Source organism: Delphinapterus leucas, chromosome 21 (assembly GCF_059928025.1).
Source record: "Delphinapterus leucas isolate spDelLeu-1000000601 "Yukka" chromosome 21, BTC_Dleu_Yukka2, whole genome shotgun sequence".
Lineage (NCBI taxonomy): Eukaryota > Metazoa > Chordata > Mammalia > Artiodactyla > Monodontidae > Delphinapterus > Delphinapterus leucas.
The window spans coordinates 32,322,621-32,348,602 of record NC_143149.1 but is presented as its reverse complement, the minus strand read 5'-3'; the positions used below and the strand labels follow the sequence as shown (position 1 = coordinate 32,348,602).

The window sequence follows — 25,982 nt, the reverse complement described above, 5'->3', positions numbered from 1 at the left end:
CGTGATGCACAGTGATTGACGTTTAGGCTGGGCAGGGGCTGCCTTTTCATCAGCAGGGTGGTCTGGGTGTTCCTTGGGCTTGAGTGTGAGCCCCTGCTTGCCTGTCTCCCTTTGTGTGGGGCTGCAGAATGGCTTTACCCCCTTACACATCGCCTGCAAGAAGAACCATATCCGCGTCATGGAGCTGCTGCTGAAGACGGGGGCCTCCATCGATGCTGTCACTGAGGTAGGAGAAACTCCGCAGACGAGTGGACGGTCTCCGCGGGCTTTCTTCCAATAGCCATCTTGAGAGTTGTTCTTTGTGGCTGCGTGTGTGTGTGTGTGTGTGTGTGTGTGTGTGTGTGCTAGTCTAGAACTCTCAGGAATACATCAGGGGTCGCTAAGACCGGGAGCTGGTGTCAGATCTCAGGGAGCTGTCCAAGGTCAGATGCAAAATGTTTTGAGTTGTACATGTGGGTGGAATCACCCTGCAGTGTTTTTTTTCCCCCTCCGGCCATTTTCCTAGAAGCAGACCCATTTCATAGAACTCCCTTTCCTTGGAAGACTCTTCTGGAGCCCCTAGAGGCAGGAAAGCTTAAGCTCCATCTGGCTGTGTCTGGAGGAGTGGGCAAGTCTCCCCCGTCTCACTCCTGTCTGGTCTGTTCCAGTCTGGCCTGACACCTCTCCACGTGGCCTCCTTCATGGGGCACCTGCCCATCGTGAAGAGCCTGCTGCAGCGGGAAGCATCGCCCAACGTCTCCAATGTGGTGAGTCTGTGGGGAGAGCAGGCCCTTCCTGTGGACGGAGGGCTCAGAGGCGAGCGTTTGCCAGCGATCCCAAGCTCTCCTCTCGAGGACAGAGGTAGAATTCTCAGAATAGCAGGCGCTTCAGACTTGGGGAGATGACTGTACGTACTGACGCTTTCTCAGTTAAATGTGTCACCCATGTGTAAGTCTTGGGGGTTTTATTTTGGACGATCATTTGGGAATTTCTGTGAGTGGTATCTGGGAATACATGTATGTTTTTAAACATTCCCTAGCTCTGGGGTTTACCTTTAAGTGTATCTTACACACACACACACACACACACCAGGCATCAGCAGACTAAAGGCTGAAGTTGCTTTTTGCTGGGGCACCTCCACCTCTTGGATGAATGTCCGCCAAGCTACTCCAGGCTGGCACTGCGGAGCTCTGTGTGTGCCCTTTTGCAAACCCAGCAGGTGTTAACACTTCCATAATTTTGTTATTTTACAGAAAGTGGAGACCCCGCTACACATGGCAGCCAGAGCAGGACACACGGAAGTGGCCAAATATTTGCTCCAGAACAAAGCCAAAGTCAATGCCAAGGCCAAGGTGGGTTCTGGAGGTGGGAGGGATCCCAGACGGAAGCAATTCAAGCGCAGGAGGAGCAATCCTCCCTGATCGGAGACCGGGCTGCAGGGCTCATGGTGCCGAGATTCCTTGTCACACCTGCTTGGTTGCAGCACACACTCCGGTTCTGCTTTGCAAGGGTTCTGAGAAGCCCAGAGATGTGTTGGCATCAACAAAAGGCCAAGAAACAGTATTGCGGGGGGGGGGGGGGCGGGGCGGGCTGAAAGGTTGCGTGGTGGTTACAGTCACAGTGTCAGAAGAGAAGCAACTTTTTGAAGAAAGCGTTGCCGGTGAAAATCAAGATGCCCTCGCGATGTAAAAGGCATCTCTGAGGTACTGAGTGAGCAAAGGGTAAGAAGAGCTGCCGAGTTTGCAATCTGGCTTTGGCCAGGATCAGGCTTTCTTACCGCACAGACCGCGGAGCCTCTGTTTAGTGTCAGGACTGTGGTTTGGGTTTGAGCCACGTGAGGGAGGCCCCTAGCTGGGCCCAGTAACACAGAGACCCTGCCCACTGACCCCCTCAGCTTCCGGAGGAAACTGGAAGGGGCGGGGGGGGGGCGGGAGCTGGGATGAAAAGTCATCTTTCCCCAGGTCTGACCCTCCCATTGCCCCTGGCGTAGAGAAAACCAGAGTAGCCTTCAGACAGAAAGACAAGTGGACTCTTAGCCAGGACTCGGGAGACAGTACAGTTCACCTTGTTTGATTGCCCTTCACTTTAGTGTGGGCAGATAAAGTGTTTTTTGCAATAAAGTGTTTTTTGCAGATAAAGTGTTTTTTACAATTTGAAGTTTTGTGGCAACCCCGTATTGTCAGGTGGATAGCATTTTTCTAGCAGTAAAGTATTTTTTAATTAAGGTAAGTGTATTTTTTAGACATAATCCTATTGCACACATAATGGAGTGTAATAGCGTGTAAATAACTTTTATATGCACGGGGAAACCAAAAAAATTCATGTGACTCGCTTTACTCTGTTACCCAATTTATTGCAGTGGTCTGGAACTGAGCCCACAATGTCTCCGAGGTCTGCCCGTTAAGAGCAACCACAATGTATAGTTTGTGCCAAACGTGGTGTGAAACATCTTATACACGCTGTCTGCTTGATCCTAACCATAGCCCTATGAGGTCAATACCATTATTCCCATTTTACAGATGGGAAGGCTGAGCCTTTGGGCAATTAAGTAGGAATAACAACTAACTTGAAAGGTTGTTATAAGGATTAAATAATATAGAACATATTGGTTCCCATAACTCAGAGATTTGAACCTCAGCTCTTCCTCTTACTAGCTGTGTGGCCTTGAGAAAGTCACTTAACCTCTCTGGGCCTCACCTGCCTTCTTTATAAAATGAAGAGTTGGGTTAGGTAACCTTAGCGTTCCCTGTTCTTTGTTTTTGCTTTGGGTTCCAGGATGACCAGACCCCACTTCACTGTGCAGCTCGCATTGGCCACACAAACATGGTGAAGCTCCTGCTAGAAAATGACGCCAACCCCAACCTGGCCACCACTGCCGGGCACACCCCCCTGCACATCGCGGCCCGAGAGGGCCACGTGGAAACGGCCCTGGCCCTTCTGGAAAAGGAGGCGTCCCAGGCGTGCATGACCAAGGTACAGCATTCCTCCTCCCGTTCTCCAGAGCGGCAGGCTCGTCCCAGCGGGTCCTGGGGCAGGGGAGGGCGTTCCCATCTGGTCCTCTGTATTGCCTTGACTGTGCTGAGGGCTGCTGGGAGGAATGGACCCACAGGACTGGCCGCCACCTGTGAGCTGGATGTGTCCCGTCCTTCCCCAGGAAGGTGAACTGTAGTTTCTCTTCCAGCCACCAGCCTTTGTCTGTTTATCATGGAATGGCTCAGGATCTGCTCTGGCCAGACCAGACAGGCTCTGGGATGCGAGAAGGCTGGTGGCCCAGGCCCTGCCCGCAACTAGCTGGCTGTCAAATAACAGCACCAGTGGTTTTGACTCCGTCACGAGAGGGGCAGGTGGCAGCCCCCTGGGCTCTGGGAGTCTCAGCAGGATCACACTTTCTGCGCCCTTTATTCTACTGGCATCTCCACACCAGTCGGGGTGGGACACCTCCTTTGCCGTGGGCCCTTTCTCCAGGGAGGATGGCGGGCCTCCCCACGGTTCTGACGGCCTGTGTTTCTCCTCAGAAAGGATTTACCCCTCTCCACGTGGCGGCCAAGTACGGGAAGGTGCGTGTGGCACAGCTGCTGCTGGAGCATGACGCGCACCCAGACGCCGCCGGGAAGGTGAGCTTGACCTTCCCTCCTGCCAGGGTGGACCCGGGGCAGAGGGGCAGCTGCACCTGGGTGGTCATCTCTGCCTGAGCCGACTGTGTCCCCCTTGCGAATGGGCAGCCGTCCAGGAAGAATGGCCTCTGGGGAGACAGATCTTTCTGACAGAGGCCTTGCCCTTCTACAAAGACCCGGTGGCCCCTCTGAGCGAGGCTGCTGCACTGCCCCATCAGCCCCTAGGACCCCCAGGAATGGAGGTGACCCCCCAGGACTGAGGCGGTGACCCCAGGACTGAGGAGGTGGCCCCCCAGGAATGAGGAGGTGGCCCCAGGACTGAGGAGGTGACCCCCCAGGAATGAGGAGGTGGCCCCAGGACTGAGGAGGTGACCCCAGGACTGAGGAGGTGGCCCCAGGACTGAGGAGGTGACCCCAGGAATGAGGCAGTGACCCCAGGACTGAGGCGGTGACCCCAGGACTGAGGAGGTGACCCCCCAGGACTGAGGCAGTGACCCCAGGAATGAGGCGGTGACCCCAGGACTGAGGCGGTGACCCCAGGACTGAGGAGGTGGCCCCCCAGGACTGAGGAGATGACCCCCCAGGAATGAGGCAGTGGCCCCAGGACTGAGGAGGCGACCCCAGGAATGCGGAGGTGGCCCAGGTCCAGCTGGTGTGTTCTTTAGTGACTTCAGCTCCAGACTGGCTCTGAAATGGTGTCAAGCAGATTTCCTGTGTAACAGAAGTGATACGGATCCCCACGTGGCGCTGCCTGGAGCCACAGGCATGGCCAGGGGGATGTCCCCTGAGTGAAGGCTGTCCCCTGTCCATCTCCCCGCAGAATGGCCTGACGCCCCTGCATGTCGCCGTGCACCACAACCACCTGGACATTGTCAAGCTGCTGCTGCCCCGGGGCAGCTCCCCGCACAGCGTGGCCTGGGTAAGCCTCCTGGCCCCCACCCCGTCCCCACCCTGTCCCCACCCCGGGACAGCAGGCGGCCGCCACCCCTCAGGGAGGGCTGTGCAGCCCGATTACCTGCAGTGCGATGGCTGCTGACTGGGAACCGGAGCGGGCCGGGAAGTGGGGAACACTTCTCAGCCACAGGTCACCTCGCAGATGTGGAGCTCGTTTTACACAACTAATGTGTACCCCAAACTGGTGTCAGAGGTCAGCATGTACAGCGTGCTCGTGGATTCCAGGACCAGGGCCACACCTGGAGAATATTCAGGGCTGGGGGTGAACTCACCAGAACCTTGGAGCGAGGAACCTGTCTTGAATGCGGAGTCTCCCCCCAAATCTGTTTCTCTCTGGAGTTCCGGCTCTGAGATGGTACCGTTTCTGTACACACCTTACACGTTGAGGTGTGGCCGGCGTGCACCCTCACACCAGCCCCTGAGATGCTCAGAGCCATGGGTGGTGCATCGCTCCTGAGGGACCGGGAGTGTAGAGAGTGGATGGGGCTTATGTAAGAGTGGACTGAGAAGGTGCTGTACGAGGTACAGGGATAAAGCTGAGCGCGAGGATCATTTTGGGGGGACAGGCCGTCTCCTGTGGGGTGAGAAGGTGTGCAGGGTCTGTGAGGGGAGGGGGGCCGAGGGGGCTGGTGGCCACGCAGATGAGGGGCGAGGAGAGGGGGCAGGGCTCGGGTGCAAAGGACATCGCGGTCCCTGAGCGCACCACAGTGCTCAGCCCTGTGGCAGGAGGGAGCCATGGGTGGGTCAGAGTGTGATTCCAGCCGACACCTGCTGACTTCCATGGGGACGCAGGGAAAGTCAGGGCGGGGCTTCAGTTCCCCTCTCAGAATGGATGCTCATCTGAATTTTAACAGCCTCACTTTCCTGCAGACGCAGCATCTCCCAGACACCCCTTCTCCTTGGGCTCTGGTCCCACGCTGTTGTAGCAGAGCCCACATCACTGTGTAGACAGCGTGCAGCCCTGCTGGGACATGACTTACTCCTGCTTCTAAAAATAAAACGCTGGACTCACACCGCTCCTTATATAAAAGAAATCAGAACCAGGCTCATGGTATTTAAAGGGAGCTTTATCCAAGCACAAACCCTGCACAGATGGGTTTTGTTTCCATGGCAAAAAATAGTTTCCAAAGCAGTCTGGCAATTTTGTAGAATCTCACATGCAAGTCTCTCTGCACCCAAACCAAACCCACCCCTTTCTAATTTTGATGCTAATGTTGTTTTAATGTTTAGTCAGATCTCTCTCTAGTGTGCGCATTCCTTTGGACGAGCTCATTTCCTTGGGAAAGAGGAGCCTTTTACTGGCTCACACTGTTCCTGAATCTTCCCCCCACCACCACCCCGACTCTCCTGCCTCCCTGCCCCTTGTCCTTGTCACCTACAGAAGGTCATTCATGCCCTGTAGTCCCAGCTTGGAGAAAGCTCACAGGGGTTGGTCCCTGATCTGAGACTGACGGTTGTTCTTGTATCTTGGTTTTAACTGCGGGTCACCTGGCAGCCTGACCTGGACGGGATGCCGTTCTTCCAGTGCGGACATCCTCCATTGCCCAAGTGGCCTGGACTCCTGATAATGCTAACGTGAATAAGTACTCAAGTTCCTGTCCTTTGTTCAGTAAAAGAGGCCCTAATAATCCTTGCTTCCAGGCAGGGAATGGAAGGCAAGCTGCAGTCCGCGCCCTAGGTGAGCAGCAGCCTCACCCCATTTCATCCTGACTTGGGAGCTTGTTACGAATGCAGAATCTGGGGCCCCCCAGTCAGAATCTGCACTTTACCAAGATCCCAAGTGATTTCATACACATTCAAGTTTGAGAAGCACAGCTCCAGCTAAAAGACCTGGGCTCTGGAGTCGGAAGATTCTCTGATACTCAGAGAGAAGGATCTCCATTTGGGGATGACTCCAAATCTCAGGCCTGATCCACTGAACCACACCTCTTTTCTTTGCTCCCTTTTGATACAGTACAAAACTCATTTTGTTTAATTAATTTTATTACAGTCAAAATGCCAATCTTGTCAGGGGAACACAACCTACAAAGAATTTAATGTTTTCTCATAACATAATCAAATTTAAAAGGAGGAACAGTAGGATGAATCATCTTACATAATTACTCAGAGAGAATGATTTTTATTATTCAATTTATTCTTTGGGTAGATGACAACTTTCCTTTCCCCAAAATCTACTTTGCAGACAGATGGATCTCACTCTGTCCCCCAGTGCTTTAAACTGGGATTTTACTGTATTGGTCAGCCCCTTTTTTTCTGTTTCTTTTTCCTGATCAGTGGATCCTGGCAGAATCAGAAATGTTGGTTTCCACAATAAGGCAGTGGCTGGCAAAGGAGATTCAGTTCTGTGGGATGGCCAGAAGGATGCTGGCCGTGGCAGGAGACCATATGCCTTATGCCATCTGCTCTGGGACTGGGTGGGCATATGCTTGGAAACTCCTGGGTCCAGCACAGGGGTCCTCAGGCCTGGCATCCCCCTTAGCCCTGAATGCTTTGTGGCCGACAACATCAGCCTTACCCATATGCTTGTTGGAAATGCAGAGTCCAGGGCCTCCCTATACCGTCTGAGTCAGAATCTGCATTTTATGGAGATTCCAAGTGGAATCTTGCTCCAGTTGAAAGAACCTGGAATCTGGAGTCACAAGACCAGACTTGGGTTCTCTGTTGTTTCACTTACTATGTGACACTAGAAAAGGCGTTTAACCTCTCCGAGAACTGGCTTCTTTATCCAGAAAGCAGGGTAGTAATAAAAATGCCAGTCTTACTTGCTGTACGTGGGTTGCAGTGAAGCTCAAAAAGGATAATGTAGGTGGAAGTGGTTTCCAACAGTGATAATCAAAGTAGGCTGCCTGCAGTGGGGTATGGAGTTTGCTCCCATGCACTGCTTCCTTCATTGAGAAAGTCTTCCTCCCAAGACAAAGGGGAAAGGAAAGCCAGCTGAATAGAGAGTGCACAGTGACGTAGCTGATTTACTGTGGGACCAATCTCCTCATCTCATAACGGACTTAACAGATTTGTGAACCAGGGCACTGCAAAACCATACAAAGGTTTTATTAATTTTATATCTCAATTTTGGAAAGCACCTTCACATATATTATCATATTTGATCCATTCAACAGCTTTAAGAACAAGGTAGATGTTACTGTCCTCTTACAATGGCTTAAAAAATACGAAAGGAAGTCTAGTTGACCATCTTGCCCCTAGTCACATGGCCGGTTAAAGTGGACCAAGGACTGACTCCACAGCCCCAGGTCCCTTGCTGGGGACATGTACTCTTAACGCCACCTGCCTGAAGCCACCAGGCCCAGGGGGAGCTCTTGGCCCAACATCACGAGGAGAGAAGGGCTCTGTTCCTTTTCCTCTATGAACTGGCTTTGGGGGGCATGTTTCTTACTGTAGGAAAGAGGGCATGGAAGCCTTTCATTTACTTGTGTGCCTAGCTTGCTGGGTGTTCTGTAGGCCTGCTGCCTGGTTGAATCCTAGCATCTGTTGGGGACAGGGCACCTTGTGCACAGAAGATAGATGGAGAGAACGGGTAGGGCATTTGCTGGCTCTGGGAGCCTCTCCAAACCAAATGGACTCGGTTGGTTGGTTTGTTTACTGGAATGGCCCTCCCAGGTGACACCAGCCCTGAACCAGGCCTCCTGGCCCCTCCTCAGAGGATCTAAAACATAAGGCATGTGCTAAGCTTGTCAACTCAGCACTCCTGTAACCAGGCTCCGGTGGCCCCTTCTATTTCAGAACGGCTACACCCCTCTGCACATCGCTGCCAAGCAGAACCAGATGGAGGTGGCCCGCAACCTGCTGCAGTACGGGGGCTCGGCGAACGCAGAGTCCGTGCAAGGCGTGACACCCCTCCACCTGGCGGCCCAGGAGGGTCACGCGGACATGGTGGCTCTCCTGCTCTCCAAACAGGCCAACGGCAACCTGGGCAACAAGGTAAACACGCGTTTGCAAATATCCCTACAGACTCAATCACATTAGGGGGTCAGCTGACGACACACTGCACCTCAGGACCAAGCACCTGCTGTGTGCCCCGGTTCTGAATCAGGTGATGTGCACGCGCGCGCGTGTGTGTGTGTATGTGTTCTTCGTTGCAGTGTGTGGGCTTCTCTCTAGTTGTGGCGCATGGGCTCAGTAGTTGCGGCTCGCGGGCTTTAGTTGCCCCGTGACATGTGGGATCTTAGATCCCCAACCAGGGATCAAACCCCCGTCCCCTGCACTGGAAGGTGGATTCCTAACCACTGGACCTCCAGGGAAGTCCCCCTGTGTAGGTTTTATCTCAGTTTTGTAAATGAATAAACAAGTTCAGAAAGGTTGCTTATTCCAAGATTGCAGGACCCCAAGCCTACCTGATGCCAAAGCTTTGGCTGGTCCTTTCTAAAGAGGTTGACTCAAGAATCTACAAAAAGATCACTACTGAAATCCATTGCATGCTTTCCCAAGTATAGGCCAGTGTCTACATTCAGGAATGTACTAAGTAAGCTGGGACTAAATATTCTTTTTCTGTGAGGAAGATATTGTTTTCAGTGCCAACCTGTCCCTTCAATGGAGTCTCAGTCCAGGGACTGTTGACGTGTGAGCAGGAAACCCTCTATGTGGTGTACCTGGCATGTGGGAGGATGGGCGTGGGAGCCGTTTCCCAGGGGACACCCTCATGGTTTTCATCAGCTTCTCAAAAGAACGCATGACCCAAGAAAGACTAAGAGTCACTTCTTTTGTTAAACACCAATTTTATTGAAATATAATTCACGTACCATAGAATTCGCTCTTTTGAACTGTACTAGTCGGTGGGTTTTTGGTCTATTTGCAGAATTGGACAAACACCACCACTGTCTAACTGTAGAACTTTTCCATCACCCCCAAAGGAAGCCTCAGACCCATTAGCAGCCACATCCCATTTCCCTCAAACCCCCATCCCCTGGCAACTAATCTACTCTCTGTCACTATGAATTTGCCTGTTCTGGACATTTCGTACAAATGGAATCATACGATATGAAGAGTCACTTCTTTAGACGACAAATGAACATAATACAGTTTCAGAAAGGCAAGCATTTTGAGGGTAACTTAAGATTTCTTAAAAACGTGTGGATCCATTGGCTCTATCTGGACAGCTTTGGACAGGTGACCCCCAGGAGGGAACTGTTAGGGCAGGACCACTGTGTTGGACAGGACTCTTGGTTTCTTGCTGGTGCCATTTAAATGAGCCAGGAGGAGAATGGGGGTGCCCTGCCCTGAGACATCCCCACTCATCCACATCCACACTCACCAGTCAGGTTACTGTGTTATTCCAAGGATCAGGCAAGGCACCCGGACGCTTGTGACCGACCCAGGACCTGTTCTTATATGGGCAGCCCCACCTGCCTGCACAGGCTTCAGCTAGGCAGGCGCACCACTGGGCCTCCCATCAGCCTCGGGGGAAGCGCAGACGGCAGGGGAGGGCGAGTGGAGTCTCTGGAGAGGGGGCAGGCCCTGCCCACTGGCTCCGATGACAGAGGAGCTGCAGCCCTGTTTGTCCCACGGTTAGTAAGGCGTATTGAGCGGGCTCCGGGGGAGGGAAGCCTTTCCTGGCATTTTTGCGTGAATGCGCACGTGTCAGTCAAGATCACTGGAGCATCACCATCCTCGTGAGAAAGCTGTGATGAAAACTCCAAGAATCTGGGGGTTTCGGTCCCAGCAGGATCCTCCACCCTGTTTACTGGCTGGGATGTGCTGATCACAGGCTGCATTTAAATGTCACGTCGTGGTTTACAATGCATTTTCGTCTGTTTTCTCAAGTGAGCCCTCCTTTGCCCTTGAGATTCGTCAGTTATAATCCCGATTTTCTCGATAAGCAAACCAAGGCTTTGAAGCTCATCTCGAGTCATGGAAATAGGAAATGTTACCACTGGAAAGGATCATAAAGTTCATCTAGTTCAGAGATCAGCAAACTACGGCCTGGGGTCCAAATCTGGCCCACCACTTGTTTGTACAAATAAAGTTTTATTGGAACCCAGTCATGCCCATTCATTTACATGTTGGCATAGCTGCTTTCTCACTATAACTGACGGAGCTGGGTAGTTGCAAGAGAGACACAAACCTAAAATATTGACCATCTGGCCCTTAACAGAAACTGTTGCTGACCTCTGATTCAGTCTAACCACCTCATATTTTAGTTAAGGATGGGGGGGCGGGGCTAGAAGAGCTTGTCTAAGGTCAAACAACTGGTTGGAGCGTGCAAAGCCAAGTTCGACTCCCAAACCTCAGTGCTCTTTCAGTGTCGCCTGGAATTCTTTCCTGGCTCCAAGCTGATGAACTGCTTTTCCTTTCCAGAGTGGACTCACTCCCCTTCATCTGGTCGCACAAGAAGGTCACGTTCCAGTGGCAGATGTGCTGATCAAACATGGTGTCACGGTGGATGCCACCACCCGGGTAAGGCCAGCAGCCGGCACTCTGTCCACGGGGACTCCCCTCTTCCCCCTGCACCCACAGGCCTACCCACTCCGGCCTCCATCACTGGTCCATCTGAGGATATTTGATACCCCGAGGACCCAGTGGCCCATTCCTGTCTGCCACTTCCTAGGGGCGGCAGTGGAGTTTGAGGACCCCAGGCCAATGGGCTCACTTTCCAGTGGGGAGTCTAAAAAGTTGGCTAGACCTTTGATCCTCTGTAGTGAAAAGAAGTTTAATCATGATTCCAAGCCCTGTCTTACATGAGCAAGGTATCAAAATGTCAGGATGTGCTGGAAAATTCCGCCCCTTCTCCTCTGGCATTTGGCTAAAAGCAGGTCAGCATTCTTTGAGCCTCTGTGTGTGCAGGGAGCTCCGGGGGTGGGGGTTGGGTGGAGGATGACCCAGTGCCCAGCGCACAGTGCAATGAGCCTCAAGGCATCTGCAGATGACATAAGAGGCAGGAAGGGACAGCCGGTGTGACATGTGGTGCAAGGGGGCTTCTCGTGAACCCATGGAGCACAGAGGGAGGAGAGGGTGTTTCCATTTGGTGGAAGGAAGAGGCTTCCTGGAAGAAGTGGCATTTTGTTCCTTTTCACCAAAAGGCAACTGTATTCAAAGGAAGGGACAGAGTGACGCCCCTGTAGCTCCAGCCCCTTCCAGTGTTCCTCAAGCACATCGGGCAGCAGTGTGACATTGAAGCCTCCCTGAGAAAAATCCAGAGACATATTTTATCCCCAGCTGCCTATAGCTTCAAAAGGAACCTGCTTTAAACTCAAGAATGTTCTGGATCTTTGAGGCTTCTTTTGTGGGCCTGGTTTAGTCTTTTGGGGTCCTGCCCTGAGAGATCTTATGTTGTGGGTTAGAACTTGGGGGTCCCAAAGCCATCCCATCACTCCAGGTCCAGCCTGCAGGGTCTGGGTCCAGATCATTCTGGGACCGGGCTCCCCAGGGACACTTAGGAGCCCAGAGAGCCTTGGCTTGTTGGCGTTTGGAGGGAGCATTAAAATAGTCAGCAGAATGGCTTTCTTGACAATTACCTCCTCTGCAGACAAAACTCAAATGAATAAATGCCCAAAGCCATGGCCAGTTCCTATAAGTTCCATTATGGTACAACTCTGTAACCTAGACAGCCTTTTGGGAAGTTTTTCAGTGGGATTTCAGCTTTCTAGTGGAAATAGGTGTGCAAAGCAGGTCTTGTCTGGGTCGGCAGTGATCTCTGCACTGCTGTCTGTGCTCATCTGAGTCTGCTGCCCTCCCAGGGTCTGCTGGCGGCTCCCTCCTTCTGGGGGTGACCCCTTTTGGCTTCTGTAACACGGGCCTCTCCTGGCTTTCCTCCCTCCTCTTTGCTGCTCCCTCCCCGTCCTCCTTTCTGACCTCCCTGTAAGTACTGCCTCAGTCCATGGGCCCCACTTTTTCTCTCCACACTTATCCTGGGGGACCTCTCTCACCTCCAAGACTTTCAACTCCCCTCAGGTGCCTCCTTGCGTTGCCCTCTTCCCCGGGCTCAGTGTCGGGTTTCCAGTCACCTACTTAACCTCTCCACTTGGGTCTCTCCTAGTCATCTCACACTGCACTTGACTGACACCGAGCCCTGTCCCTCCCAGGCCCGTTGTGCCCCACTGCCGACCTTGCAAAGGGCCTCCTCGTCCATCCTCTCTTTCAGTCACCGCTGTCGTGAGACTTTCATTCCTGTCCAGCTCAGAACGGCTCGTGGTGTCCCCTGAAGCCTTGCTGGTCACCCTGTCTCCTCTCTTGCTTTCCAGATGGGTTACACTCCACTCCATGTGGCGAGCCATTATGGGAATATCAGGCTGGTGAAGTTCCTGCTACAGCACCAGGCGGACGTCAATGCCAAGACTAAGGTACTGGGATGCCTGAGAGCAGTGCCAAGTTCAGATGCAGCCAGGGTCACTCCGGGCGCACTTGGGGCCCCACCACAACTTTCAGCTTTGACGCTGGAGGAGGAAATGGGGAAAATGCCTTTCTACGTTGCACACAGAAGACGCACACACTCTGTGGCAGGTGGGCAGTGCTTTCTCTCGTAGCTAGCTCATCCTGCCAAACGTCTGCCTGCTTTACAGCTCGGATACAGTCCCCTGCACCAGGCAGCTCAACAAGGCCATACAGACATCGTGACACTGCTTCTCAAAAATGGTGCTTCCCCAAACGAGGTCAGCTCGGTAAGTACCCGCCCGGTTCCTGATTTCAGAGACCTGCTCTCACGGGCAGCCGCATGCGATATCCCTTCACCAGGGAAGCTCGGGTCATCCTCCTGTGCGTCTGGGGCCTGGACGGGCTCCCCAGGGCGTGGGCTGTTGGGATTAGTTCCTCCTTCTGGAAGACACAAGGTTATCCTGGTAGCACTGTTTCCCCTCCCCCCTTTTTATGTTTTTTAAAATATTGTCAAAACCCTTTCTGAAATCTGTGGGAGTGAACAAAGCCAAATGTCTTGAGTGGTGTGTGAGGTTTGGGGGCCTCGGGGTCTTCATCCATGTCCGTGGTCACAGTTCAGGGTGAACTTCCTGCCCTGGATAACGCGATTGTCAGCTTTACTAGGTTATCGCCGCGGCCGCTTCCAGCTCAGCAAGCATGCAGGCCTTTGATTGTAGGTGCGGTTGCTGAAACCGTGTAACTGTGGATGGGGCTGAATCGGAGCGGGGCACACCCTGGGACCAGAGAACTTAGAAGAAGAGAAAGCCTCAGTATCCGTTTAGTGCCACTTAGCTCTGCCTTTTAAAATCAGAGTAGAAATAGGCCCCTCCCCTGTTTCTGGTGACTCGTGATTTCTGATTGGCCTGAGAAGAGTTCACTGAAGTATGTGGATTACTTTAACTATTTGAATGCTCAGTAACTGACACCCAAAGAACCGGCCTTGGGAGCCTTGGGCAGTACTGCCCGGTGCCCTCCTATTCCTACAACTGCATCTGGTGCCCCCCTGACCCTGACCTTCCCTCTGGCTCTCCTCTTGGCCACCCTTGACTTCGGTGGTAAGATCTCCCCTGCTCCCATTCAAGGCTCGCGCACCGTGGCCTCCTCTCGCCCTGCAGCGTCGCTGCGGGCGTCGGCGACACACATCTGGGCCCACGCGTGTGCAGGGGTCTTGCTCTGGGTACGAACGATTGGGGCGTGAGCTCGGGCTGACCTCGCCCTCCCTCTGCTGTTCTCCCCAGAATGGAACCACACCTCTGGCCATAGCCAAGCGCTTGGGCTACATTTCTGTAACAGACGTGCTCAAGGTTGTCACGGATGAAACCAGTGTCGCGGTACGTCTGCTCCTCCCCTGCACCCCTACCCCGGACACACACAGCCTGGCCGCAGGGCGCCCCTTGGGGTACCCCGGGAAAGGGAGCCTAGGTGTCCTAGGATTCCCGCGGGAAGCTCAGAGCCAAAAGAATTGGGGACGGGGCACGGGGGGCGGGCCTCCTCCTTCATCAGGCGGGTCTTTACTGCCACCTAGCGGCTGGAGGAGTAGGGGCCGCCACCAGACCGGAGCGGGCAGCCCTGGATGGGACTGGGGGCAGGTACCAGGCGCCGGGAAGCTGGGGTTCCGTTCATCCCTCTGCGGTTCCTGCCAGACCCCAGAGACCCTCTTAGCTGTCATTTTCTTCATTTGGGACAAACATCCTTTGCCGTCTCCTTCCTGTCTCCACACTCATAACCAGGTAACTGCTGAATGGGTGAAAGGGCCCACTGCTGTGTTTGGGTTGAAGTCTTTGCTTTTTCTCCTTTTAGTTGGTCAGCGACAAGCACCGGATGAGCTTCCCCGAGACGGTGGATGAGATCCTGGACGTCTCTGAAGATGAAGGTACAGGCTGGGATCAACACCGCGTCCGGGTCAAGTCAGGCTGAAAGGGGTGGTCGGGGCTCTGAACACTCCGGGGGTGGGGGGCCCTGCTGCCGCCCCGGGGCACCTGACAGCATGCCCACCTCTGCCGACCTAGTCGGAGCTGGACAGAACCACGCTCTAAAGATGCTGTCCGTTATCCAAAAGACCCCTTTAATGTGATTTTAGAAGAAGGAAATCTACATCGCAGGGATTAAAATATAAAATCCCACAAAGTTTCACAAATACATGTGTGTCTGCCTATATCATACAAGGACTGTGGTTCAACTCAGTCAACTCTCAGAGCTGTAAGGAACTGTCATAAAATTCCACTTGGTGTGTTCCTTGTGCTTTGAACAAAGCTTGTTTCATTTAAAATCTGGAAGAATTGCTTTTCATAAGCTGCTCTTCTAACCACCCGCTGGGTCGACAGTCAGTCATTATGAAATGACTATAGTTTCAACTTCTGTGGCCACCGGTACTTATGGGATTTTTCCTGCCCCAGGCAAGCCTGTCTTCCCACTTAACTTGGAAGAGAAAAATCGCGATAAACAAAAAGGGTGGGGCTGGATCAGATTTCTCTCTGGCCCCTTGCATATCAGTAACCCAGGGGTCATGTAGTTTTGTCAACTAGGCGATGAAAGCTCTCCTGTATCCCCTTTGATGATATGCCTCTTAATTTAACTGACTTCAATCCTATCCATCCTTAAACTTGGCTCTTCTTTGCTTTCCAGGAACTGCTCATATAACCATAATGGGTATGAAACACTTTCTGTTCCCTGTGGTCCATTCTCACAAGTGCATTTCACTCTAAGCAATCCAAGATCTCACTAATCCATCCCTGGTTTTCATAACAATCAGAGCTTGACTAAAACAGGAAATTTCCATCCGTAAATCCGTGCCCTGGCAGACGGCTCCAACCTGTCCATGTCTGTGTCTGTGCCCATGTCACTGTGTCTGTGATCATAACTGCATGAGCTGCTGTGATTCCATCCTGTCGGCTCCAGATCACAACGCCAGGACACACACTGCTGAGGGGCAGTAAAGGACCCTGCAAGGTCCAGGGCTCCAACTCCAGTTCAAGGAGGCGAGAGAAACAAAGAGGCAGTCTGGTTTGCAGACAGACTTTGAACCTCCTGGTGATGCGCTTAGGAAATAATGAGGGTTCAGCTGCCATGGTTATTAAAGTTCCTAGAGCCTCTCAAAATGGATGGGTTTGGTTCCACAGTCGTTTATTCTTCTGTCTCGTGTGGTGTGGAAAAGAAAAGAAGCACCTCTTTCTTTGGTGTCACTGCACACGCCACAAGGGCTGTTTTGAAGTGGAACTTGTCAGGCAAAAAAAGTTCTTTTTTTTGAGGGAACTGTTTTCTTCTCCAAAGCCTGGTGCAGACTAAGATATCAGGGGCTGGCTGCCCCACTCCAGGTACCAGGGCTGGAGGAACAGGGTCAGGGCTGGTTGAAGACGTTGCTATGGTCCTCCTGGAACATCTGAGACCTTCCCCCACTCCTTGGGGGTGAGCGTTGAGAAGAGCAGCAGATTCCCTCTTTTCTTTTGAAAAAGAAAGAGGGAATCTCCGTCCTGTCACTCACTTAAACTTGTGCGGTTTCAGGGGAAGAACTTGTTGGCTTCAAGGCTGAGAAGCAGGATTCCAGGGATATAGATGAAGAGAAAGAGCTGCTGGATTTTGTGCCGAAGCTGGACCAAGTGTAAGTAATGCTCACACCGGGGTAGGTCAAGGTCCACCCCGGGGACTGAGTAGGAAGATTCCAGAGCTGGAAGGTTCCAGGAAGGCCGAGCCCGGACGGAGTGCTGGTCCAGTACCTTAGGATGAGCTAGCCCTGCACCAGGGGTGCCAGGCAGGCGCAGAGGTCTTTCCTACCGCAAGCCACCCTCTCAGGGGTCCCTGCCCCCCACTGTTCCTTCTCTCCTCGCTCAGTCTCCATACCCCTCCCCCTCTCACACACTCAGCTTCTCACCAGAAAAAATCCACCAAGGGAGATTGCCATTAGAAACCATTGCCAAAAAAGGGGGTGTGTGTCATTGTGGGATTATATGAAATCGTGTGTGGGAAACTTTTGAAAATTGCAAAGCACTACAGAATTTTTAAAAGCTTTCATTCAATTGAAAGAATTTAAATAATAAAAAAAAGAAAGGAACTTTTGCCAAGCTGGCCTCAGAGGCCGGCCACGTCCCTCCGTCGGCCTGTCCATTAGGGAAGACCCACGGAGGGTTTGTGTCTGCCTGTGTTTCTCATTCCTCCCTGAGATGCTGTGAGCTATTGCGATGTGGGTGCATCGCCACACCCGGGGACTTTGTGAATGAATCTAAAAGTGACAACTTTCTAGAAACACTGAGCCCTTGGTATTTTCTGAAAAGACAGACGTGTGCCAGCTTGGTCCCAGGGCTTATACAAAATAGGGCAATGGACCAAGGAGAAGGAAAACTATGATTAGTATTTACTGAACTTCGTTTAGAAAGAAACTTGAGACTCGGACCCTGACCATGGAGAACCTACAGATATATTGGTAGAATCAAAACACACACCCAGTGGACAGATCGTGACGCAGAATAAGATGTAATGGCCAGAGCGAGGGTTCCCTCACCAAGGGGTCGAAGGCTGCAGAACAGGGGTGGTGCATGCAGGAAGACTTCCTAGAGGAGGCAGGTCCTTCGCTCAGCCAGGACAGTCAGGCTCTGGGGACAGGCATGGGGGCAGAGGGAGGAGGCTGGTCAGTGTGTGAAGGCCAGGATGTACCACATGTGCCAGTGGGGTTCAAGTGGTGGCGAGCGGTCCAATCGGATAGGTGATCCTGGGGGTACAGAAGTGTTTCACTAAGGCCTTCCGAGGAAGAGGGGGGCTACTCATAAGGATCATCCCTTGATGTCCCAATGTTCTCGGCACACAGGGTGGAATCCCCAGCCATCCCTCGGATTCCTTGCGTCACACCTGAGACAGTGGTGATCAGATCTGAAGAGCCAGAGCAGGTAAGAAGCATCCTTTCTCTTACTTCGCCTCGGCAGGGAGCAGGTCCCCTGGACAGTGATTGTTTTGAGGCGACCTGCAGGACAATAGGAACTCACAGCTGAAAGCTGGCAGCGTTTACCAAGCCCCGCAGGTCCCAGATTCCACGTGTTCTTGGTGGCACTTGTGCTGTCAGTGCTCTTATCCTAGCTATTGATGATATGGGTCTCCGAGAGCCCAAGGGCGCGTGGGACACCCTCACGCTGGTCTCAGTGGGGCTGAGAACTGACTCCAGCAGTTTTGGCTCCGAAGCCCATGTTCTCGGGGCCACAGCCCCTGAGCACACGCCTTATGCACCTGTTGGGGCCAAGGGTCCCGGCGCCAGAGAGGGAGCCTGAGGCTGCATCTGCTCTTCTGTGAAGCTGCGGGCGACTCTGGAACTCTGGACTTTTTTTCTTTCACGTCCATAAAAAAAGGGGACAGTTTCTGCCTCACCTTCCTCAAGGGATTACCGGGAGCTTAAAATACCAATACAGATGGAAAGAGGACGTCAAGGAGAGCTGTTCCCGGCGTGGGCTGTTACTCATTACAATACCCTATTTTGTGGCTTCCCTGGATGCCACCTGAATTTGTCTCCAAGATCGGTGGGATGGTTTAAAACAATGTAATTCCTCTTGGTTTAATCTTAGGCCATTTGGCACTTATTCACCTGGGCAAAGGGGTTTTCTAGGGTAAAAAGAAAGCAGTGTGGTATTTGAAGGTTGGGACTGGCCACCCTGAGGCCCGATCACCGAGCCGGGCTTGTCCGTTTTCCAGATGAGGCTGGTCTCTTCCCCTGCCACTGAAGGCACGCGCGTCGCCTCGACCCGAAAGTGGCACCAGGCGGAGGCGGCTGTGACGCCGTCCAATCCGCTGTTCCACCCTCGGGCACATCATAGTGGTGTGACGTTGGTGTCACGCCCCGGGTGGCATTTGGGAGACCCGGTCAAACGTGGCCCTGGGGCTGCTGTGGCACGTTCCCCGGGGGCCGCTGAAGACGACAGTGAGAAGTTCCGAGCGGACCCGGGTCTTGCTGTTCCCTGGCCAACCGTGCCCTGAGTCCTTGCCTAAGTCATGAACCCGAGTCTCCTGGCGTCCCGCTGTGCCCCGTGTGGGGTGGGAGGAGACGGTCCAGCTGGGGAGGGGCTCAGAATGCAGGGAGGGTGACTACCGCAGGGCCCATCTGTGTGGCGGGAGCCCTTCCAGATCAGAGTCAAGGGGAAGGCTTCGCACAGGAGGCGAGAGGTGAAAAATGAACAGGGGTGTCCAGCGAAGGAGAGGGACGTGGGTGTCTGGACCGACGGGGAAGCGAGAGCGAGGGCAGAGTTGAGAAGAAACCTGGAGGCGACCTGCTGGCTTCGTGAGTCCTCGCCACGTACGAGGCCTGGGGCGAGGCAGCCCCGTGGTCCCCGAGTCACAACGTCACTGCGAGGAAGGGGCTGTCCCATTTGCAGTTGAGGAATAAGGAAGCCCCCGGGACGAGGGTCTGTTTCCCTCGTGCCCCTCGATGCCCCAGGACACGTGGCTTGCCCAGAGCCGAACAGCTCGTAGGCGACGGTGTGGGGGAAGCAACGCCAGCTCTAGTGTGAAACCGAGCTGCGTAGAGCGGAGGGTTCGCGTCAGGGGCGGAGCGGTGGGGACGAACTGGAGGACGCGGGCAGGTCAGGAGCGCACGTGGTGTAGGAGCTGAGACCGAGGCCGGATGGGACGGAGGACTCGCTCCATCGTCCAAAGCTCTGGCCCAGGGTCCCGAGCCAAGGAGAGGCCGTCCGTGTCGGTATGAGGAAGCCCGTGCTTCCTTTTAGACTCCGGGTGAGCTCTGTCCCAATGGGTTGGTAGGGAGTGGGGAGCGCCTCCTACACTGGGCCCCTTGGTTCACGGCTGAGCCTCCCCAACCTTGGCCGAGACCATCAGCCGTGGCCCGGGGGTGATAGGACCGCTGGCCTTTCTCCCCTCTGCAGGCATCTAAGGAGTATGATGAAGACTCACTGATCCCCAGCAGCCCGGCCACAGAGACCTCAGACAACATCAGCCCGGTGGCCAGCCCTGTGCACACAGGGTGAGTGGCCTGGGAGGGGCTGGCAGCTCTGGCCCTGCTCGCCCACCCAGGAGAAGCCAACACGGACCCGCTGTGCCCTAGGTTCCTGGTGAGCTTCATGGTGGACGCCCGCGGGGGCTCCATGCGGGGCAGCAGGCACAACGGCCTGAGGGTGGTGGTCCCGCCCCGGACGTGCGCAGCACCCACTCGCATCACCTGCCGCCTGGTGAAGCCCCAGAAGCTGCCCACGCCGCCCCCGCTGGCCGAGGAGGAGGGCCTGGCCAGCAGGGTCATCGCCCTGGGCCCCACAGGAGTCCAGTTCCTGAGGTGAGAGGCCACTCCCATGCCCCCGACCTGTCCCTGCTGCGCTGCGACCACCCAGCCCCAGCCCAGCCCGGGCAGAGGGGAGGCAAGCCTGCAGCCCGCACCCGTGCTCTCTGTGTCCTGACCGGTCAAAGCCAGGGGTCCATGTGTTCCTTCCACGGCCTGTTCTAGGTACACATAGGAGTCTGTTCCCCAGGGGGAGCTTAATGCCCTCAGCGCCTGTGTGACACTAGAGGGGGGATGAAGATGGCCCCTTTCGGGGCCCCCAGGGTTTGATTATTTAAGCTCTGAAACGGTCTTCCTAGAAGGCGGCCCTGCAGCATGGCCCCCAAGGACAGGACTGATGGTTTCAGAGCCTCCCTCCTCACCTTTCCCGCAGCAGAAGGGCTTCTCCTTGGAGCTCTGCATCCCTCAGGCGCCACGGGCTCTGTGTTGGAACAGGTCTTGCCCAGGAGGCCCTGCCCTCCCGTCTCCGTCCACAGCCTGTCCCCGCTGCCAAGCTTTCATCCACCGATTGTAGAGCAGCTGTAAAACGCTTTCATGTTGACTTCCCCTTCACATGTAGTCCTCAAAGCTATCCTCCCAAGGAAATGTCCTTTCACACACTGACACAGGAGGAAGCTGAGGCTCAGAGGGGTTGGGTCCCCCGTCTAGGATGTCAGGCGGGCCCTCAGGGTCAGGTCCAGGGGCAGCTTTATTCTGCTGAGCCTCGGCCGTGTGGCCATGGCAGGAGAGCCCCCTGTGAACTGAGGTTGGGGCCTGGTGGGTAGCTAGAGGGTCCGGGGATGGGGGTTCTCTGGAACCTGAGGCAGGTCTGTCCATCTGTGAGGACCAGGCTGCAGACGGGACAGCCTCTTTCCAGGCAGGACCCGGCTACTCTTCCCTACTGAGCCCATGGCTGCCGCCCACATGGCATGCACACCTGCGTCCGGGCCCCTCTCCACTGTCCCCTGTCCCCCCAGCCCTGTCATCGTGGAGGTCCCCCACTTCGCCTCCCAAGGCCGTGGGGACCGCGAGCTCGTGGTGCTGCGGAGTGAAAACGGCTCCGTGTGGAAGGAACACAAGAACCGCTATGGAGAAAGCTACCTGGATCAGATCCTCAACGGGATGGACGAAGGTGCGCGAGCCCCAGGGATCCGGAGCACGGCCCTCCTCCTGGAGTACGGGGTTTGGGATTGCACTTTGGGGTGGGCTCTCGGGGTCTCCCGGAGTGTGGGACCCCCTGAGAGGCTAGACATGGCCCAGCTCCGGCGCCCGGGCCCCTGCAGCCTGGTGTCCTGTGCAGGACCCCCTGGGCCAGGACCTTTCTCCTTCCAGGTGGCCCAGCCTCCTGACCCTGCCAGGGCCTGGGGAGAGGGCGCCAGAGTGGGGATCAGGGGCCCTGGGAAGCCACCATGGTGACGGGCGGGCACGGGCCTGTGGTTGCAGAGCTGGGGAGCCTGGAGGAGCTGGAGAAGAAGAGGGTCTGCCGCATCGTTACCACCGACTTCCCCTTGTACTTCGTGATTATGTCAAGGCTCTACCAGGACTACGACACCATCGGCCCCGAGGGGGGCTCCCTGAAAAGCACGCTCGTCCCCCTGGTGCAGGCCACCTTCCCAGAAAATGCTGTCACCAAGAAAGTGAAGCTGGCCCTGCAGGTGATACAGCCTCTCCTTACCTGCTGGGGCCCCATCACCTGGACCGGGTTCAGGGATGGAAGGCGTCAGGGTGCTCAGAGATGACCCTCCTCCCCAGGACATCTCCACCCATTGGTCTAGGGCCTGAAAAGTCCCATTAGAGCCCTGACCTTGAAGCTCAGAAGAAAGTTGGGTGGGTGAGATAGGGCAGTCGCCCTGGTAACTTGCAGAAAACCCCAGATAACGTGTTAAACCACAGGCTTAGCGTGAGGTGAAGCCACTTGGCTTCCTGGAGAGGTGCCTGATGCTGAGCAAGGCCCCCAGGAGTGGGGAGCAGCAAGGAAATGGGGACGGGGGCTCAGAGAGGAGAGCCGGGCTGGCCGTCAGCAGGAGTGGGACCACCCCCCACCCCCCCCGCCCCGGGAGCCTTCGCACCTGCCCAGACAGCTGCTCTCTTCCTCCGTCCATGAGCCCCTCTGCTGCTCCGGGGCTGAGTGTACCCCCTCGGCACTTCACAGGCCCAGCCTGTACCCGATGAGCTGGTCACCAAACTCCTGGGCAACCAGGCCACCTTCAGCCCCATTGTCACCGTGGAGCCGAGGCGCCGCAAGTTCCACCGCCCCATCGGGCTTCGCGTCCCACTCCCTCCCTCCTGGACAGATAACCCTCGGGACAGCGGGGAGGGAGACACCACCAGCCTGCGGCTGCTCTGCAGCGTCATTGGTGAGCGGTGCCCCCACCCCGCCCTGCCTTCTGGGCAGCAGCTCCTTCCACCGACACCTGGGGAGACGGGAGGACACAGAGCTAGGGAGTGATGGGCTCCTCGGAGGGATGGGCAGCTGTGTCCGAGTAGAGCTGCCTTGTCCCCGAAGAGCCCTCTAACCCCAGAGGAGGGCTGCTCCGAGGGGAGGGGCGGAGGGGTAGGTGTGCTCTCGGGGCCACAGCCAGGTGTGCACGTCCCGCGTTGGCCTCTGGCGACGGTCCCCCAAGCCCTTTCTACTGCTGTCACAGGAGGGACAGACCAGGCCCAGTGGGAAGACATCACGGGGACCACCAAGCTTATGTACGCCAATGAGTGTGCCACCTTCACCACCAACGTCTCTGCCAGGTGACACCCCGCCTGCCCGGTGCCATGGGTCCCCGGGCCCTGCGTGAGGGGACAGCGCTGTCCCCATGGGTGGCCATGCTTAGGCCGTCACCTGCCCACCCCACCACCGGGGCTGTCAGAGAGGCCACCACTCGGCTTACAGGCCATTGGATGGGGGAGACGCTCCCCCTCAGGCATTTAGGGACAGGCTCACGGCTGCCCTCTTTTCAGGTTCTGGCTGTCGGACTGCCCTCGGACGGCTGAAGCTGTGAACTTCGCCACCCTGCTGTACAAGGAGCTCACCGCGGTGCCCTACATGGCCAAGTTTGTCATTTTCGCCAAGATGAACGACCCCCGAGAAGGGCGACTGCGCTGCTACTGCATGACGACGGATGACAGGGTGGACAAGACGCTGGAGCAGCACGAGAACTTCGTGGAGGTGGCCCGGAGCAGGGACATAGAGGTAGGGCCTGGCCCCCCTGGGCTCCCGTCTCGTGGCCCGGAGCAGGGACACAGAGGTAGGGCCTGGCCCCCGTGGGCTCCCGCCTTGTGGCCTGGAGCAGGGACACAGAGGTAGGGGCCTGGCCCCCCTGGGCTCCCGCCTCGTGGCCCGGAGCAGGGACACAGAGGTAGGGGCCTGGGCCCCCTGGGCTCCCGCCTCGCGGGCAGCCGGCGCCTTTAGGACCCAGGGCTGTCAGGAGGGCAGCCTCTGCAGAGGGGCTCCTGGGCCATGTCCCTTTAAGAAGCATCAGCGGGAAGCTTCCCCAGAGCCGAGGGACACCATGTGGGTCAAGGAGAGAGCAGGCTGTCAGCCCAGTGATTTGTGATGCTAGGAGCTGACATTTATTCAAGTTCTTACACCCCAGGTACTTTTAAAAGTGCTTGAGTGGGACTTCCCTGGCCATCCCCTGGTTAAGACTCCGCACTTCCACTGCAGGGGGCACAGGTTCAATCCCTGGTCGGGTAACTAAGATCCCGCGTGCCGCACCGTGTGGCCCAAAAGCAAAAAGTGCTTGAGTGGCGTCATCTCCCCTGATTCTCATAACTGTGTGTCCTTTTGTTATCCCCCGTTTACAGATGAGGAAACCGAGACTGAGGGAGGTTAAGCAACTTGCCCAAGGTCACACAGCTGAGTAAATGGCAGAGAAAGGATTTGTCCCAGGAGTCTGACCGCAGAGCCCACTTTCCCTGCCACGCCGGGGGTTTGGCAGCACCCAGATGAGGAAGCAAGGGAGGGGCTGGGCAGATGGGGGAGCAGTAAAGAACGGGGACTAGGTTTGAACCTGTTACCCGTCCCAGGGTCCTCACTTAGGTTAAGATGTGTGACAGAGCAGGACCTTTCTGAAGATCTGGCCTCAGAGGCTGTGCTGAGCCTTCTGGGGGCTCTGAGGGCCCGGAAGAAGGACCACAGGGCTGGGACCTGCCTCTAATGCTGTTTTGGGCACTAACCAGTCTCCTTGGGCCTCGGTTTCCTCCACTGTCAAATGGGTTCACGATAACTTCTCAGTTGAAAGCATTATATACACAGTAGGGATCATTATATTATGGATGAGATTAAACCACAACATGGTCCTTCTGGCACTCATATAAAGTAAACATTGTTGGATGGTGTTAAAAGAGATAAATGTTTTTCGGAAGCCATATTATGATTTCCTAGTGGAATTCTAGAGTATTCTGATAGCAACGCTGATCAACCACGCAGGGATATGTGAAGAGTTCTGCTTATTATAAACTCCTTTGAAGTAAGGAAGCATCCACCATAACCTTTCCGAAACACCCAGTGGGGCCTCCCAGAGCAAGGCCCCTGGGGGGTCGTGGGGAAGCAGAGGCGGGAGCTGACAGGCGGGACCGGGCATCTGGGCATTGCTCCTGACCAGCTGCATTTGCTTTCCCTTTCCTGCAGGTTTTGGAAGGAATGCCCCTCTTCGCAGAGCTCTCCGGGAACCTGGTGCCCATCAAGAAGGCCGCCCAGCAGCGGAGTTTCCTCTTCCAGTCTTTCCGGGAGAGCCGGTTGGCCATTCCTGTCAAGGTGCGGCCTCCTCTCGCCCACCCCTCGCCCGGGTCTAGAAGTCCGGGAGGCGGAGAGCTCTGAGCCAGGTGGGCTGGTGGCCAGTGGGGCGGCCCCTGACTCTCCCTTTTGTGTGACTGAGTCTAGGTGAGGGACAGCAGTCGAGATCCAGCAGGGTCCTTGTCATTCCTGCGCAAGGCGATGAAGTACGAGGACACGCAGCACATCCTCTGCCACCTAAACGTCACCATGCCACCCTGCACCAAGGTGAGCGCCCTGCTGGGACTCTCAGCCGAACAGGTGGAGAAAGGCCCTGGGCTCTTCCCCGACATGGGCTGTGGCCCAGCCCTTCCCGCAAAGCTCGGGGACAAACGTCAGGGTGTGAGGGTGACGCGCGTGTTCACACTGAGGCCCCGAGCTCCCCAGGACGCCCCTTCCAGGACATTGGAAGGCGAGGCCTGACAGCCGGGTGGCCGGTGGCTTAAGGTGTCCCAGCCACGTCAGGGCTTTTTTGGAGCCTCTTTTTCCTCTACTTACTTGTCTTGCCCAGGCCCTCAGAGAAGGGAAGCCTGGTGTCTCAGCCCTGTGCTCGCCCAGGGCTCTGAGCTCAGCAGAGGTGTGAGCACCAAGCATCACTGGTGCCTGGAAGCAGCTGAGTCTCCACTGCACTGGAGGGGGTGGTCTCTTTTGCTGGTGTCGTCCTGTCATTTTCGTCATCAGCCTTTCACGCCGAACTAGACAAACAAGGTCACATCCAGACATCCGAGGCTCGTTTTCTCCTTTCTGTCTGAGGACTAGGGAGAACCGACTTCTCTTTCACAGGCGGGTCTCCCACAGCCTTGAACAAGCATCCCGGTGCTTTGCCACAGCATGCGAAGGCTTGGGCATCAAAACCCGGTCTTTTGAGCAGAAAGGAATCCAAAAAGAAAAACTTTTTTTAAAATTCAAACTCCAGCTCCACCCACTTACTGGCTGAGTTAACTTGGGCGGGTTAGTCCGCCCTCTGGGTCTCAGTTTCCTCCTCCCCGGTGAGATGGGAGGAATGATGGTACCTACCTCATAGGGGATTGTGTCCATCAATCAGGGCCTGGCACGTGATAAGGGC

General features: G+C 55.3%; 1 protein-coding gene across 3 annotated transcripts in view; it reads left to right on the top strand.

The window, feature by feature from the left end:
• ANK1 (ankyrin 1) overlaps window positions 1-25,982 on the top strand; it is a 97,303-nt gene that overhangs the window by 36,453 nt on the left and 34,868 nt on the right. For all 3 annotated transcript variants that reach the window (XM_089903788.1, XM_089903786.1, XM_089903787.1), the window contains exons 11-33: window positions 128-226; window positions 648-746; window positions 1,233-1,331; window positions 2,755-2,952; window positions 3,495-3,593; window positions 4,414-4,512; window positions 8,286-8,483; window positions 10,857-10,955; window positions 12,740-12,838; window positions 13,058-13,156; window positions 14,147-14,239; window positions 14,709-14,781; window positions 16,410-16,506; window positions 17,707-17,785; window positions 19,763-19,860; window positions 19,942-20,166; window positions 21,126-21,280; window positions 21,592-21,803; window positions 22,301-22,505; window positions 22,794-22,890; window positions 23,101-23,332; window positions 24,773-24,898; window positions 25,025-25,144. In XM_089903788.1, coding sequence (XP_089759914.1) covers window positions 128-226; window positions 648-746; window positions 1,233-1,331; window positions 2,755-2,952; window positions 3,495-3,593; window positions 4,414-4,512; window positions 8,286-8,483; window positions 10,857-10,955; window positions 12,740-12,838; window positions 13,058-13,156; window positions 14,147-14,239; window positions 14,709-14,781; window positions 16,410-16,506; window positions 17,707-17,785; window positions 19,763-19,860; window positions 19,942-20,166; window positions 21,126-21,280; window positions 21,592-21,803; window positions 22,301-22,505; window positions 22,794-22,890; window positions 23,101-23,332; window positions 24,773-24,898; window positions 25,025-25,144 — 3,000 coding nt within the window. The remainder of the gene's footprint in view (window positions 1-127; window positions 227-647; window positions 747-1,232; window positions 1,332-2,754; window positions 2,953-3,494; window positions 3,594-4,413; window positions 4,513-8,285; window positions 8,484-10,856; window positions 10,956-12,739; window positions 12,839-13,057; window positions 13,157-14,146; window positions 14,240-14,708; window positions 14,782-16,409; window positions 16,507-17,706; window positions 17,786-19,762; window positions 19,861-19,941; window positions 20,167-21,125; window positions 21,281-21,591; window positions 21,804-22,300; window positions 22,506-22,793; window positions 22,891-23,100; window positions 23,333-24,772; window positions 24,899-25,024; window positions 25,145-25,982) is intronic.